At 41.8% G+C, this 15,837-nt stretch overlaps 1 protein-coding gene across 2 annotated transcripts in view; it reads left to right on the plus strand.

Moving 5' to 3' along the window:
- The first annotated feature begins 9,195 nt into the window (after nt 1-9,195).
- slc9a1a (solute carrier family 9 member A1a) overlaps nt 9,196-15,837 on the plus strand; it is a 31,102-nt gene continuing 24,460 nt past the window's right edge. For both annotated transcript variants that reach the window (XM_047598427.1, XM_047598428.1), the window contains exon 1: nt 9,196-10,266. In XM_047598427.1, coding sequence (XP_047454383.1) covers nt 10,011-10,266 — 256 coding nt within the window. In that variant the 5' untranslated portion in view covers nt 9,196-10,010. The remainder of the gene's footprint in view (nt 10,267-15,837) is intronic.

Here is a 15,837-nt window from a genome sequence, read left to right on the forward strand (position 1 = left end):
AAGAGTTCTTCACCATAGTTTTCCTCTTTCAATAATTTGATGACAGACCGATGAGTAACTTGTTTTCATTTGCAGTCCTCTCTCATATTCATGTGTTATAGCACGATGAAATCCCCTCCACTGCATTTAGTTAATAAAGTTGCGCGTTACTTGCCCTTTCTCCGGTGTAGTAGCAGCTATTTAGAGCCCTCGTCCTTGCAAAGGTCTCATTTGAGACATGCATTAATGTTCTGGGAGACTCCCACGTAATAGCTACTCAGGAAGCGTAATTCAGACGTACAGTATGGTGGACAGAGATACAGAGAGAGCCAGGAAGGATGTGGCCTGTCCTGTGCTGCACTGTTTCGCTCTTCCTGCTTCTGTCCATGTACTATATATGTTCACTGGCAGGGTTACACTATTTCACATTCTCGCTTGCTCGTAAAGCAAGTCATCACATTGTAACAGTGAGTCTATAAACCAGCTTAAGCATGCTTCAATGGGTCCCATAGCTCCCTTTAGCAGAAACTCTCCCAGAAATAGTTCCCTGCATATTTTATGAGGACCTATATTTTTGTCATTCCTGCACTGAAAATGGTTGCGAAGACTGAGTTTTGTGGTTCTTTCTCTCTAGCGGGTTGCTCCTTTTATAGATTCAACAGTCACTGCGTTCGTCTCATGTGGTTTCACTACGGGGCACGGTGGCAGTGAACTCAGGAATTGACTCCTCACCCTGAACTGACACAAGGGCCGTGGTTATGTGACTAAAACTGAGAACTGATTACATAGGGTGACAGTTTAGGGTGGCATATCTAGCAAGGCTAATTTAAATGACAGTTTGTTTAATAGTGACAATGTTTAGAAACTTAAATATGGGATCATGTCACAGTAACTCAATAATCCAAGTTTGAGACACATCTGACACATCCAAACTCTCTTTACTATGGAAAATAAAGCAGTTACATTCAGGCATTAAGAATCCCATGTTGTGCAGGACAAAAAACAAATTAGTGAATGGGCCCAAGGTTTCAAAAATCTGTTCAACAGCATCATGTGTTTAGTATAAGATGCATATGAGTAAATGAGGACTGCACTGAAACAGACAAAAAAACAAAAACAAAACAAAAACAAAAACAACAGCCATTTTCAGTTGATACAAAGTCAATCCACAGTGGAAGTACCAAGAACTGCAGTACCTTTGACGGCCACTTGAGACTGACTACAAAAGCAAGTCACAGAGCTGTATATTAGAGAGAGTCTGGCCAACTCCAATCACGTTAGATACATTGGAGGCAAAATTCTACTGCGGATGTGCTATGTTCAAACAAATCGCTTATTTTCACCATTAACAGGCCTATAAATGTTATTGCCAACATCTGTCAATTGTAAAATGCCCTCACTTAAATCCCAGTGTCTACTTACTTTAAATATCTTAAATGAGCCTGTAAAATGCTTTGTAGCCCAATCACCTCATCAGTCATGGAGCTGTGTTTACTTTCTCCTCAGTCTCCGTGTTCATCCATCACCGTTAAAAGTTCAAAATTACTCAGAAAAATGATCAGAAATAGTGAAAACTAAACTAGTTATTTAGCAATATCATTATAACATTAGCACGCTAGCATAATAACTTGGTTATGTGTCAATTGACTTTGTCTATCTACATGGACTCACATTACATCCACACATGGGTTTCACAGTATATATGATGGTAGCTGCTATTTTTCTAAGCATGTAATCTAGATAACTAGCTAGCATAAGGCTAGCATAAGGCTAGCATGAGGCTTGGTTAACTTCAAACTTCATTCATTTGTACAGCGGTGTTGGGCCTTTTTGAGATCAATGTGTACATTAATGATGGTATGACTTTATTTTTCCTATATAGAAACTTACATAAAAACAAACATCAAAGGGAGAAATAGACATTTACTTCACATAATGGGTAGAAATCAGTTGACATCCACTTCTTCCTTGTAATCTATTGCTCCCACTTTTCCCCTGTCCTGTGCTGGAACCGTAGGCCGACTACTGTTGCATATTTTAACTTTTAATCCAACTTTATTGTCTGTTATTGCCACTTCCCTATGGGTGAGTATTGGTGCGATGTATCTAAGATGGCGCCCATGAGACATATGATCAGGCCAGAACCAATCAGCATAGAGGGATAGCTCAGACGGTTCCCTAGTTGATGGGACTCTCTCTAATATACGGCTCTGGCAAGTCAAATTTACTGCAAAAAATTTACATAAAACTACTTGTAAAGGAAACTGTGCTTTTGGCAACTGTGCTTTTTGAGTTTTTTTTTATTATATATAACATACTAGTTTATATCATAGAAAGTCTTGTGTGCATAATTAAGAGTATGGATGTGCTTTGAGTGGCAGGTTGGGGGATCACACTCAGTGATCAACATCCAAACAAAATGAATTCTCCACGTCAGTCCATAATTTAGTGCAGTATCTGTGGCTACATCACATCACAAAGTCAAATCAAATATGCTAAAAAGCGTCAGCATCAGTGCACCTCTGAGTAATGCCACGCTGAGTGCAGAGTAACTGAGTTAGTTTGTAATGCAGCCAGTGAAGACAAAGACACTGGAAATGTGCTATTGCTAAGCTGGCGAACTCTGGTTATATAGCATGCAGTGCCATAACTTGGACACAATCTTACTATTCTGATGCATCATGCCAACAACTCAACTATGCAACAGCCTGCTGGCAATTCAAGATCAGACTCCAGTTCCACAGCATGCATTGTATTTACAACTTACATCACCTGCAGATTTAAATTTATCTTTTAGAAATTTCACCTCATTAACGTAACAGTCGATCTTCAAATTCCATCTCAATCTCTTTTTTTCTAAAAACATTGTTAAGTGCATCCAAAGTAAGATTATAGCCCTGTAACTAAACACAATACACAGGCTTTATTCATTTTTCACTCATTTGTCTCAATAGAGACTTGTTACATTATAACCTCCAACTACTGGTGATTCTAATTCAATTTCACTAGACAGTGAAAACAGTGCAGAGTCCAAATGACTCATTATTCCATTTAATAATACATGAAAGAGGAGCTTCTCTTTGTGGTAAATTATACATGAAAACTGTGACACTGAATTAGAGAGCCACCATGTCAAGGTACATGCTGAAACAACTCCTCCTGGTCGGCTGCACCTAGCTGAGGGGATGATTTGTGTTCACGCCGGAGGCTTGAAAGAGCAAAGGTTGAGTCAGAGCTTTGTTAAACGCCAACAGGTTTGTGAGTGGCGTAATGTTTGCGCGTTGGTGGGTGGGGTGAGGATAAAGAGAGCAGCTGACAGTGCTCAACGTATGTATATATATGGATGAGACAGAGAGAATTGATGCTTCGATATATTATCGAATAAATAGCATACACTATACCCGGTAGGCTCGTAACTTCTCTTCCTGAGCCTGTAGAGATGTACTGATATACTGATCACATCACAGCCGGCCTTGGCTAGTGCTGCCTGAGGTAAGCCATTCACACTATCACACGTCTCTATCATCCTTGGCCTTATAGATGAAGTCATATGTCTAGCAGATGTTCAGCATCATGTTGGGATTAACATGGCCCTCTACAGGTGAAGTAAAAAGTCAATTCGACACCACGGCCATGAGATAACCACTGTCTATTCTCTATATTTCACATGGAACTTAATTATTCATAGTTGGGGACATGTGAGATGCATTACCTCTCAAGGCCTCAATCTACACTGAGTGTGATGCCATGTGTATACGAGTGAAGTACCTCAAAGCAAGTTTTAGCGCCTGCTTTGAAGTTCAAAGCTTCTCTATTCTCGGTGGTGCCAGATGTGACCCAAGCTGAATCTCTGGGCGAGCACACCTTTCAAGGTAATGAGGTAAGAGTTATGGTTCGCCCCAGAGCCAAAAAGGTCCGCCTGGAACACAAAGAGAGCCAACAGAGAGCAACACCTTGGAAATCTTGACCTGACAGCGCAGAGCAAAGTTTGGCCCTGGTGCACAGAAACATTTTTTATTAAAACAGTGTGTGTGGGAGGAAAAAAAAATGTGACGTTACATTTTGGGTAAGGACACATGGTTCCTACCTAAAACCTTTGCAGATAAGTGGAACTTTGCTTGGAGATATGGGATTGTCCTCTTTCAATGAGAGCTGCTTTAGACAGCTGTGTACAGTATTTTGTTTGTGTAACTTGCTGTAACTAAATCTCTCTCCTCTCTTCAAGTCCTGCTGACTTGTTTGCTAATTCACACTTGCAGAAACACAAATACTTGTTCAGTACTGGCGATATTATCAAAGCATCACGTTGACAATGTCTACATTTTTTTCAGATCATTGTCTTGTATTCTTGGAGGCTATCTAAGAGGCCTCACCTCCATACTGTTAATTTTCCTGGAACGATGGCTCCACCTACAGGCGGAGTGCTGTACGTGCACCTTTTAAGGAAAATGGTGGACAAGCAGACCAGTGGAAATACATACTTCCTGCACATTATTACGCTGTAGTTGTCACATACATGACCTTCACAAGTCCCCACCCTGAACAGACAAATAAAAAATAGGGTCACCGTGAAAATGAAAATGCGCAGTTCCTCATCTCATCCTGTTAAGGGCAGCTATTACCAGCAGCTTTTGCCAGAGGGAGAGTCTCTCTGCACCTCAAGGTCCCACGGAAGTTTGGATTAGTTTGAGTGAGGTGGGGTGCATTTAAGTTAAAATGTCGGCAGAAACACATTAGGTATGAAAGCAGGAATAAACAGGACACAAAGTGATGTGATAAAAACAGTGGTCAGGAAGAGGAAGGAGTCGTGCTGATTAAAGCTGCAGTGATGAGGCCGCGGGTGTTGGCTCGTGATCCCATGTTGACTGACGTTCATTTGGTTTGGTTTGTAACTTCCTTGTTCTTTAGCCAAATTTCCTTATTTCTGGCAAGCCCTTTTCCACAGAGCAGCTGTTTCATAATGCATTCCTCCATGCTCAGGGAGAGTGTCACTGTTGTGGTGAAGAACAAAACAAAACACTACGGTGCAATTAATAAAGAGAATAAAGGAAGGAATGCACATTTTGCAATCATTTAGACGCCTACATGCATCGAAATGGATAATCAAGTGATTTAATTAGAGTACGATATAGGCCCCTTTATTAAAGTAATTAAAAAAGCAAAGGGAGCCACATTGAGAAGTAGGGGAACAATATCACCCTGGTGGCTAAACATTTTATTACAACAAAGACCAGGTTCAAAGGCTAAATATGAAATCAATCAAATTTTCAAGTGACCTCCGAATGACATGAAAACAAATACCTCTTATGAAACTACCTTTTGTCTGTCTGTCAATAAGAAAATACATTACTTACATAAAGAGTGGAGCACGTGCTGTGTGTGACATTTACCCATGCTCTATATTATGATAATCCCTGGCCATTTAACCATCATTGGTTACAACAGTGCTGTCAGCTTTGGCAAGCAGCTGAAATCATTAATGTTACATTGGTCATGTGGATTCTGAGCAGCCATCCAATTACGTCTGAGACATTACAGTGTGTGGATCACTGACTGACTGACCCATGCCATGACCACATGGCTGTAATTATCAAAATAAGCCTTTGCCTTAATGTAAGATGATGGAAATGATACCCTAAGGACACTGGTGCTCTGGAAGAGCTACCGTATCCTCATCAGGCACGATGTGATCTGGCATTAGTTAGAGCAGTGATATTCGCAATGGCTGAGAGGACGGGGTGAAGAGATTTACAGCAAAGGACCCCACTGCGAGAGAGAAGAGGAAGACAAAGAAAGAGTGAGAGAGAGAGAAAATGACACATTATCCAGATGCTTTGGTTGATTGTCAGAAGGGACTGTCAGCCCAGAGAATTCGCAAATAAGCACCTCTGCGACTGAAACTGCCAAAATATTTTGCATGGGTCCCTGCTGACAGACATGCTGTCAGAGCTCGTCATCATTTACAGAGCTTATGCCAGGTGGCATCATGTCACCATTTGTTTTCCAAAGCCTCATCCTAGATCCCTGCTGGCTCATCGTCACAAATCCACAAGGTGACAGAACAGGATCCTGCAGTTAGTCTCTAATGAAAAGCCAAACTGATAGCGGAAATAAAAATGAAAATGTTTGTAAATTAACAGTTAAAGTTAATTTGATGTATTAATTAAGATATATAATCACAGTTGTATAAAGAAGGCCTCCTTTAGCCTAATTTGACCGGTTTTTTGTTGCATGCTTCTGATGAATGTGAAGCTGTACACCATACAGGCTACAGGCTAAGACAAACAAACAAAAAAAAGTAACCACAATGCCTGTCTTGTCTTGTTTTTAAATCCTTTTGGAAGTAGTAAAAATTACAGCCAGCTCATTTTTTTTTCAAGGTTCAAATGCTGCCCGGCAATAATTGACTTGTTTTGCTCCACACTGCGTGGTTTGTGGGAGACGACACCGTGACTTACTACACACAGATAAAGACAGAAAATAGAAACTTCAAAGCAGACACATAAACTGGTTCAGAGGAAGAATGAGCCGGTGGAGTTTTATGATCTGAAATCGTATAATTGCACCATTCAGTTGAGAGAATGGGCTTTCATCACTTTCTTCTGCGAGACTTTCTTTGGCTTCAAGAATATGAGAGAAAGACAACCAAACGCAAATAAGCCTTAGACTGAATGCCTGGTCACTGGGGTTTAATAAAACTGTTTCTGAGTGATCTTTCACAGCTTTCAACACGTTGCTCCTTTTTCCTTCAGACTGGGGATTTATTTTAGTCGAGTACAACTTGATCTTTGATTAAGTTGGAATTTTTGGGCTGTACCGTTTAGACCTACTTTTACTGCAAAATTGAACCCAAAGGGCTCTCAGTTCATGTGACCTAGAGGCACATATCTATTTGCTATAAGTAGCACACACACGATAGGCTGACCATGTGTTTAGCTCCATCTGACTGGGTAACTTCCTTTTTATCCGCTAACCGCAGCAAAATGCCTCCTATTATTTTCTCAGAGGGTTTGATGACGTTTTGGATGATTTTGTAGGAATCTGGGTTCATGCAGCAAAGCTCTTGGCTTCGCAGCTTTACCACAACAGAGCCGAAAGGGGTGGATGTAGGTTATGGGTTTATATGTTCCAACATAGAGTTGACTGGCTATAAAAGGTCCCTGCTTTATTTGATTGGAGGCTCATTTACAAATTGCTTTGGATAGCCGTGCTCTTTATGGTTTACACGTTCTGTTGCATAGCGTGACACACATAACCACAATAGTATTCCTACTTAAAAATGAACCGAGGTTTGTTCCTGCATTTGGACCAGCACTCATTAAGTATTTAACCCTTAAAAGGAACAAGAAACACCAGCACAAGAGACATTCAGTACATATACCTCCAAAAGATACATGATACATGACAAACTGGGAAAGTAAAAGTGATAATATCAGTAGCAGGGGATAAAAATACCCTTTGTTGACTTAGGAGAAAAACCAAAGGTGTCTCTGACGAGTGGCTACTGTTCAAGTGTTTACGTGCACATTATCACAATCCTGAAGCTAAAACAGGAAATGATATTTATCTATGAGCATTACTGATATACTAATGCATACTAATGACAGGATCACTGTTTAGTGTGTTATAGATCTCTGATCAGTGTAGTGGGGAAATTCCAAAACTCCACAGCAACAGGGGGCTGTAAAAGAATAAAACATCTTCCACTCATAAAGATATAGAGACAGAAATGACTAACTGCACAGACACTTTGTCGCTTGAACTGTAACAGTGTTTAAGTGTGCACACTGTTATCAGCATTGACCATACATTATTAATGGTGCACCCTGGGTGATTCTGACAGACGAGACATTAGCTAATCTAGCTTTGTTTAGTAGGTTTGCGACAGAAATAATATCTACCCTTTACTGCCAGGTTCCCTCTCTAAAAGTCCACAAATATTAGCACAAAACTATAATCAAACCATGCCTCGTTTCATTTATTGATTAGTGGCACAATTAGAGGGGTCCCTTTGCAAGTTACAATGCAAAGGTGGAAACACTTCTCAGCATTTATAACCGTAATTTGTGGCACATCACAGTGGAAAAGCAAACTGATGAAAATATTCTCCATCCATTTTTGTCTGTTTATCAGAAGTCAGATCACGGTGGGAGCAGACTAAGCATGATGTCTCTCTCCATAGCAGCGTATTCTAATTCCTCATGAGGGATCCAGCCAAGTCGAGATACTTATTCCCTTCAGTGAGTTCTGGGTCTACCCCATGATCAAAAGTGAGGCACACAAGAGGCACCCTCACCAACAACCCTACTGGTCCCTTTTGACGGGAGGGAGCAGCAGCATTTAAGCAATAATTTATGATTAGTTCATTTGATCAAAATAAATGAACTATAGCAGCTTTTTTTTCTTTATACTCCCCAACTTGTATCACCCTCAACTTTAAGCACACTTTTTTGTGTGTCCTTAAAGTTCATTTGAAAGGGCCATAACACAAACACAAACAACTGATTTTTCTTGGATTCCTTGTTTTGTTATTAGGGAAATTATATGGAGCTAAAACTGGAAAGTATAGTTAGAAGTAAATAAGAAACTCTGAGTCATACTTTTGAACCTACAATACAAGTGGTTGTCAAAGCCACGCCCACAGACTAAGATTGACTGTCTTTTATCTTGGCTAATTCCATTATCATAATACGCATGTGCTCCAGTTAAATCCTTTCGACAATACACCAATAATACCCGCTCTAGGGGCTGTGACTGAAACTGACCACTGACCTCTTAGCTCAATCTACTTTCGTTTACAGCTGCCTGCAAATGCACGCAACTCACCCATCCCTTGTCAATATCAGTCTTAATAATACCGTATCACCTCAAACTGGATCAGTGTCCAAGAAATGGTCTCATGCCTTTAGACTAAGGCAAAGGCAGCAGAATGGTGTGGACGTCTAATTATGATTAGGGCCAATAAGGAAAAATTGACTATAGTTTGTAGTTATCCGTTTAGCCCCCCTGCAGAAGCTATGTGAGATCACATTACTGTAATTAACACCACAGACTGAACGCAGATTGCATTTTGTGATATCAAGGGGAAACAGAGCAGATGTGAGGATACCCGTGACACCTTAAACCTCCATTCCTATAGGTGTCACTATAGTTGGACTTCCCCCTCCCCTTCCACTCCTCCTCCCCGTCCTCCAACCATCCATAAACCTCCGCGAAAGGGTGTGCGTTTTGAAGGTTGTGTGGAGCTATAACACGGCTGCGGACTAACCGAGCCGCCACTTGGTTTGACAACCCCGGGACAAACCTCCGAAGACGGGGCGGAGCGTACCCCAAGCCTGCAGCATTCAGCCTTCCTCTGAGCTCAGCCCACCGCCCCGATCAAGGTGCTGTCCTGCAGGCGCACGGAGGAGATGCCGCAAACGCGGGCATTGATCTCAAGAAAGTTTAAATTCGCCAGTTAGATGGCAAAATGTCATGCGGCAGCTGTGAGGCTTCTCCTCAAGGTCAGTATCTGAGCTCCGCCGCCTCGCGGACGACTTATTTGTGCAGTAGGAGGAGAAGTGGAGGCGCGGGGAAGGGGATGCCGCGGTGTCTCACTTGCCTCCAGCATCAACATTGACATCTTCCGACACCCAGGACATCCACAGTCACTGGCTCTGAGACGGACAAAGTCGTGAAGAGCAGCCGGGCCGTCGTTTACAACATCGGTGCCGGAGCTGTTGCAACTCTCCCAAGCATCCTGGCGTTTCCTGCTTTCTCAAAACACCGGCCTGTGACGGGGGTACTGTTTACCTGGCTACAAGCGGCGCCGCCGACCTACAGCTAGCTGACGTTAACTGGGAGAACGGCGGTTTTTTTCGGTTTAAACTCGCCGGACTGACCGTTAGTAATGCCAGTCCACGGTTAACGACTTGATCACACTACGAAGTTGTTAACGACTCAACTTCCTTGAACTTTTTTTTTACCCATTTCATTTCAACTAACGTCGCCTTCATTTCTTATTTTTTTTCTTGTGTTAATTTTCCGATAACATGCCTTCGAGGACAGGGTCGCGCCTCCCGGAACGGGGGCTGCTCCTGCTGATGGTTCTGGTGTTTCTGCATTGCCCCCTTCTTTCCGTCGGTGCCAGCGGTTCTCCAGGCGTCACCAACCAGGAACATGAGCACAGCCATGAACCGGGCAACGAGACTAAAAAGCTATTCCCCGTGCTCAGCCTCGACTACGAGCACATACATGTCCCCTTTGAAATTTCATTATGGGTTCTCCTGGCTTCTTTGATGAAATTAGGTGAGTATGATGTGGATGTTACGTAGTGCCTGTGTTATGTTAAAGCAGCATGCAAGGAAGCACGTCGGTTCAGCCTTTCCAGGAAATGCTCAAGTTATCTGTCTCTGGCCACAGTTGTGTTTGTTAGAGGTGAGTTCTTTAGCCTATTAGCAAGTTGATCAGATACACAGTTAACATACCAAAACACACTAGAGTCTGGTTTGCTAGACTGGACTACAGAATATAAATGATGGGAGCTATTGCAAGTTGTGATTCAGTATACAAACATTCACAAACTTGTCTTGACTGTCTCATACTAATTGACAAGAAAGATCAAACCAATCATTATACAGTTTGTGGATAATCTCGACCACCAGACCACCCTGCCTGTGTCTTGTGTCCTGAATTCCTTTTCAAAGATAGCACAGACACACTGTCATCACAAGACTGACCACAAAAGCTGAGTTCATTGGTTCAAGTGTAACTATGCGTTGCTGGTTCGGCAGATTACTCATCAGATCTGTCAGATTTGTGTGGACAGGTTTAGGGGCCGGATTTATCATGACTAAGCAGCTTGATGCAGCGGTCAGGATGTTGGAAAGCAGCTATTTGGCAAGTTTACAAGTCCGGAGGCCTTCTGTTAGACTGCCATGAGGTGGATGTTGTTATTTTCTAATCCAGGAGAGATGAGCCATTTCAAAACATCTGTTCTCAACATTAAATACACTCTATAGGCTCTTTAAATAGGCTCTTTTCTTTCCTCTTCACTTTCTTCTGTTTCCTCCCATCTCAACTTGTAGGCCCTCTCGTTTCTGTCCTCTTTAATTTTATATGCTATCCTGGGTTCCCCTCAAACACCCGTCCCTCCTCGCGTTGTGCTTTTCACACAACGCTGCATTGTCCTCCGCTACCTTTTTTTTCCTGAGAGCCAGCAGCTTGTCACTTGCTTGTGACATCAGGGGCCTGAGTGAGGAGCAGCTTGTACTCAGGGAGGACACTGCCTCGCTGTCTGGGCGAGAAGCCCAGAGTCTTAGGGGAGAGGACAGGCGGTGAGCGACCACCTGGCTCGGGTGGCTCACTTGTAGGACACGGCTCAAGGACGTTAAGAACATATTGAGAGATGAACATTAGCCGAGAGTGTGAGGTGAAGTAGTGATAATAGGAAGTGGAAAAGAAATGAGACTGAACATGTGGGTTGACAGCAGCAGCAGACAGTGGTGACCTTAAGCCTCTGATTATCCCAGAAGCCCTGAAAATGGGTTGTGGGTAATTCGATGTGGCTTCTACACTGCTCAGTCTTCGCCATGTCTGTGATTCATGTTCATAGGCTTCGATCCTACAAGCCTAAAAGCACATCCACAACCCATTTATCTCTTAAACAACCCTGCCTGCGTATGATGCTCTTCTCACACAAGTACTTTGCTTGAATTAATCACTCTCAGTGCCGAAGTGTTTCATATCTCTCTAAACTGGGGATGTAACTTCACTGAAAATGTGCCCCAACTCCTGTATCTCCTGGCCAATTCTTTAGCAACCTATGACTCAAAAGCTGTATCTGGTACAGGATGTACATTAAACTCCCCATAAACTTTATGGGGACTGTATTGTGCATCTTGTACCAGTTTCAGCTTTTACGTCTGAATCACTTTATGGCGTAAAGTAATTGAGACGCTATTTTCGGCCGAGTTTGTGTTATCAGATGGACAGAAATGGTATTATCTAAATGACCTTGTTCCACATTCAGTTTGTGACTGTAATGTGTAACATGAGGTAGCATAACATAAATACAACTTGACCTGCAGATTGTAGCAGGGGGTGTAGATTTATCAAACATCTACCAGGAACCGACCTTTTGACAGAACTTCCAGAGAGGTGGGATCTGATAACGTTCACTAGTAATGCGTGAGTGGACACACCTTTTGATAATTACCTCAAAGGCTGTGCAGCAGCTTCATTTCAACATTGCCCTCCTTCCAGCAAAGATCCTTCTAACACGTTTGACAAGTCCAGCTAGTCTCGCCTTCCATTTATAATTCACAAGTGGCCAAACAATTTCAAGCGAAGGTGTCTGTTACTGCAGTGTGCCACTCGAGGAAAGCCACCCATAATTATATGCATAGTTGCTGTTACATGAGTATGGTTAGTGTTGTAGTGAGAATTGGACTGCATGCTGAACTTGTTTTCCATGCGTAGGACTGAAGAAAAGGGAGTAAACTTGGTATTTTCTAATAGTTGTTTAGCAGATTTTTCAGAATAGTTTAGAGAGATTATGCATCATAACTATGCTCAAGCACAATTCTTAAGTTATGTATGTTACACGGCAGATTTTGCAAGAGAAATAGCAAAACTTTGCTACAACCAGACCATGCTAGGCTTGCATACAGTTATTGTCTTGCTCTCAACGCATTTGTATTGTGAAAATGTTTGGGTATTGCAAATAATATTTTTATTAGTTATCACTGCATAGCCTGCAGCTCATTTTGTAACTGCATAGGTTGAATATGAAGACTAGACACCTCTTTATTACCATTTGTTCGTTGAGTAAATGATTCCCAAAGAGACCTGCACATATCTTAAAGGATTGCTTTATCTATAGTAAACAGTTCACGATAACTGCTCTGGTTTCTGATAATGGGAGACATCACTGTGTGTTCATGCTTGATCAATACGTGTGTCTCCTTGTACTTTGTGAGATACTGTATTTTCTTTATTCACTCACACTACATTTTGTTGGAATTTATTCAGTCTGACAGAATAAACCAAGGAATGCCTTGTAATGTGTACAAATGTCTGGCCATTGTATTAATCTATACCGCCTACAAGATTTGTAGTACACCATTAGAAACCACACCCATGGCAAAGTCTGAGTCACTGTGTCGCAAATCAAACTCTACTTATCTGTATTGTAATATTTACCTTAAGACTTATCAAATGTTGATATGGTCCCAGGCTACGATATCGCCTGGCATTTGTAGTCAGATGACTCCATGTGTAGTTTGTATCAAAGGCAGTGATGCAAACAGCCCTTAAACCAGCAATTGTGATGAATATTGATTTGTTGGATGGTTGGTAACCCTGTGTTTGCACCACAACACTGAGATGAAATTGACATTTTAGCTATGATAGGTTAAGGGCACTTGAACGATTAACCTAACTAAGTGGCCTTTTTCTGTTTGATTTTAAAAATCGCCTAATGGCTAGCTCAATACAGCAGACTCTTTGCCCTCACAAAATGAAGCAAAGTTAACACTTGTCAGTCACAAGACAACCGTAAAGGTGGAATTAGTGGTAACATGGGACTGTGCTTAAAACTGTGTCCTTTGAATTCTTTCTAAAGCTGAATCTTCAGCCTTATTTCTTATTTCTAACGGCTGTTTGATACTGTCACTGTGTTGTATGTGGGAGAAGTATCTTTATGTAGTAAGGGTCCAACAGAGGTTTCAGTGTGTTGACCCAGCAGTGTTTTTTGCACAAATACGACGCGAGGGATCATGCCTAAATATACCAACACAAGCTCATAATAAATAATTTAAAACAGCACTGATCCTGCACAACCAACTGGAGAATCACAATGGCCTGTGTCAAACAAAATGACTCACAATAGCTTATCATTTAGACAGCCTGGTTTGCCAGGAACAAAGCTGACATCACTGTAAAATAAATATGTTTCTTGACCTCTCTGTGAACACCAAAGTGTTACAGCGTTGAACAGCTGCCCAACCAGTTCAATGTCACAGCGTCGCGGAAAATAGTGTTATCCATCACCATCTTGAACAAAGAGATTGTTTATAATTTTTCTCTCTTTTGTGCTGGCTTAGTCCTACTGATCTGGTTGCCAGTGCTGTACAATTAGTCACCTGGCAACAGTGAACACTTCCTGGGTTTGGGAATGATAATGTGTAGAAGGTGTGCTGACGCTGGGTACACATGCAGAAGTGATAGAGCTGCCAACCATTGGTGATTTTCAACAACCTTGCTGCATAAAGGCTGTTAGGAGGGAATGTGAAATGTGACAAGGATGTAGGGGCTGCTCCTATTGACACGTCACAACAACCAACAGTCTGATCTTCTAGAATGTGGCTTACTTTTTTTTTTTTTTTTTAAACAAATGTTCCATTGTGACACGCCACAATTATCACATGCCGAAGGAGATGGTTCCATGATGGACGGCAGGAAGTATTAGTTAGACCGGGAAATTCGAAAGCCAAGAGCAAAAACAAACAAAATATTGTGACAGATGAGTAGCTATTCTATTGCAAATTTAAGAGATGGCTACCGGTCGTTAGAATAATGTCGTGCAGTTGTTAGTCACCTTGTAGGATGGCACAAAGAATGATATTTGGAGAAGATGGCGATATCAGGGTTAGGTACTGACCCATACCTTCTTCCAGTGGACTTGTTTGCGGTCATCCAGTCCGAGTTCAGTCCTCACATATAAAATTTTGGATACTGATAAGTTCTTTTTAGGTGGTTGGGTTACCGAATTGGTGCTATACTAATGGCACTGGATGTACCTCATAATGTAGAGTGACCAGATGTCCCCAATTTCTGGGGACAGTCCCAGTTTTGGGAGACCTTTTCCCCCAGCTAAAGCTCTCCCCAAAAATGTCCCCAATATGAGCATTTTATGAATGTGAAAAAACATTTTTGGTAGCTGGTCGCACTGCTATTGATATAACAGACATAGTAGTTAAGATATATTTAGATACGAATAATTATCTCAAAATAAATGAAACCATAATTGTGCCCGTTTCTTCATTTCATCTTAATAACTGAGCTGTAAATGTCCCTGGATTTCATTTTCAGAAATTGGGTTACCTTATCATAATGGCAAAGGTAAGACACACCTACAATGTTAGCGTTATAGCTATGCATTAGCTAGCTGCTGCTGCCATAGTTAGCTAGATAATGCATAACCAGCCCTGCGAAGAGCTAGCAAGCTGTTTAACCTGTTTGCCCGAGGATGCCATGAAAATCAAATTGTCTACAGTCTTGCCCTTTAGCTAGCATTTGGTGGTGCTACAGATATCCAGTAAAACGGATCTGTAATTTCAGGTCCATCACATCAGGCTCTGTCTGCGACCCAACTGAAACCATTGGTGTCTCTGAAGAAGGATGGAACCGTTGTGTACATGTACATGTAAAACAGGCCTTGGAGACGTCTGCTCCCACATGAAATGTCCTGAACTATAATGCGCCTGCATTTTTTTAATTTGACGTCCGTGTTTAAAATTTTGACGTGTTTTTCCGCCGTCTGTCATGGTGTTCATATATCGCTCAAGTGGATCGTGACGTCACGTATAAAGGGTCAATACTGCATGGTTTTCTGTCTATCATTGGTGACCCCTCATACACACTTCTTGACCGCATTGCACTTATGTGGGGTGAGCTATTCACTGAAGTATTCTTCCCTCCCTTTTACTATCTTATCTTGTGTGTTATAGCTCTTCAGTTGGTGAGTGCTAAAGGCCATAATTGGAGTCACACAGGAGAGATTTAAGAACGTGTTAAGTTTCACAACTTAGCCTGGATTGCATGCTTCAGGCTTCTTTGGCTTTTTGTCTCATCCTGATTGTCCAGCATGCACAGCCT

The sequence above is a fragment of the Mugil cephalus genome, chromosome 11, assembly GCF_022458985.1.
Source record: "Mugil cephalus isolate CIBA_MC_2020 chromosome 11, CIBA_Mcephalus_1.1, whole genome shotgun sequence".
Classification (NCBI taxonomy): Eukaryota; Metazoa; Chordata; class Actinopteri; order Mugiliformes; family Mugilidae; genus Mugil; species Mugil cephalus.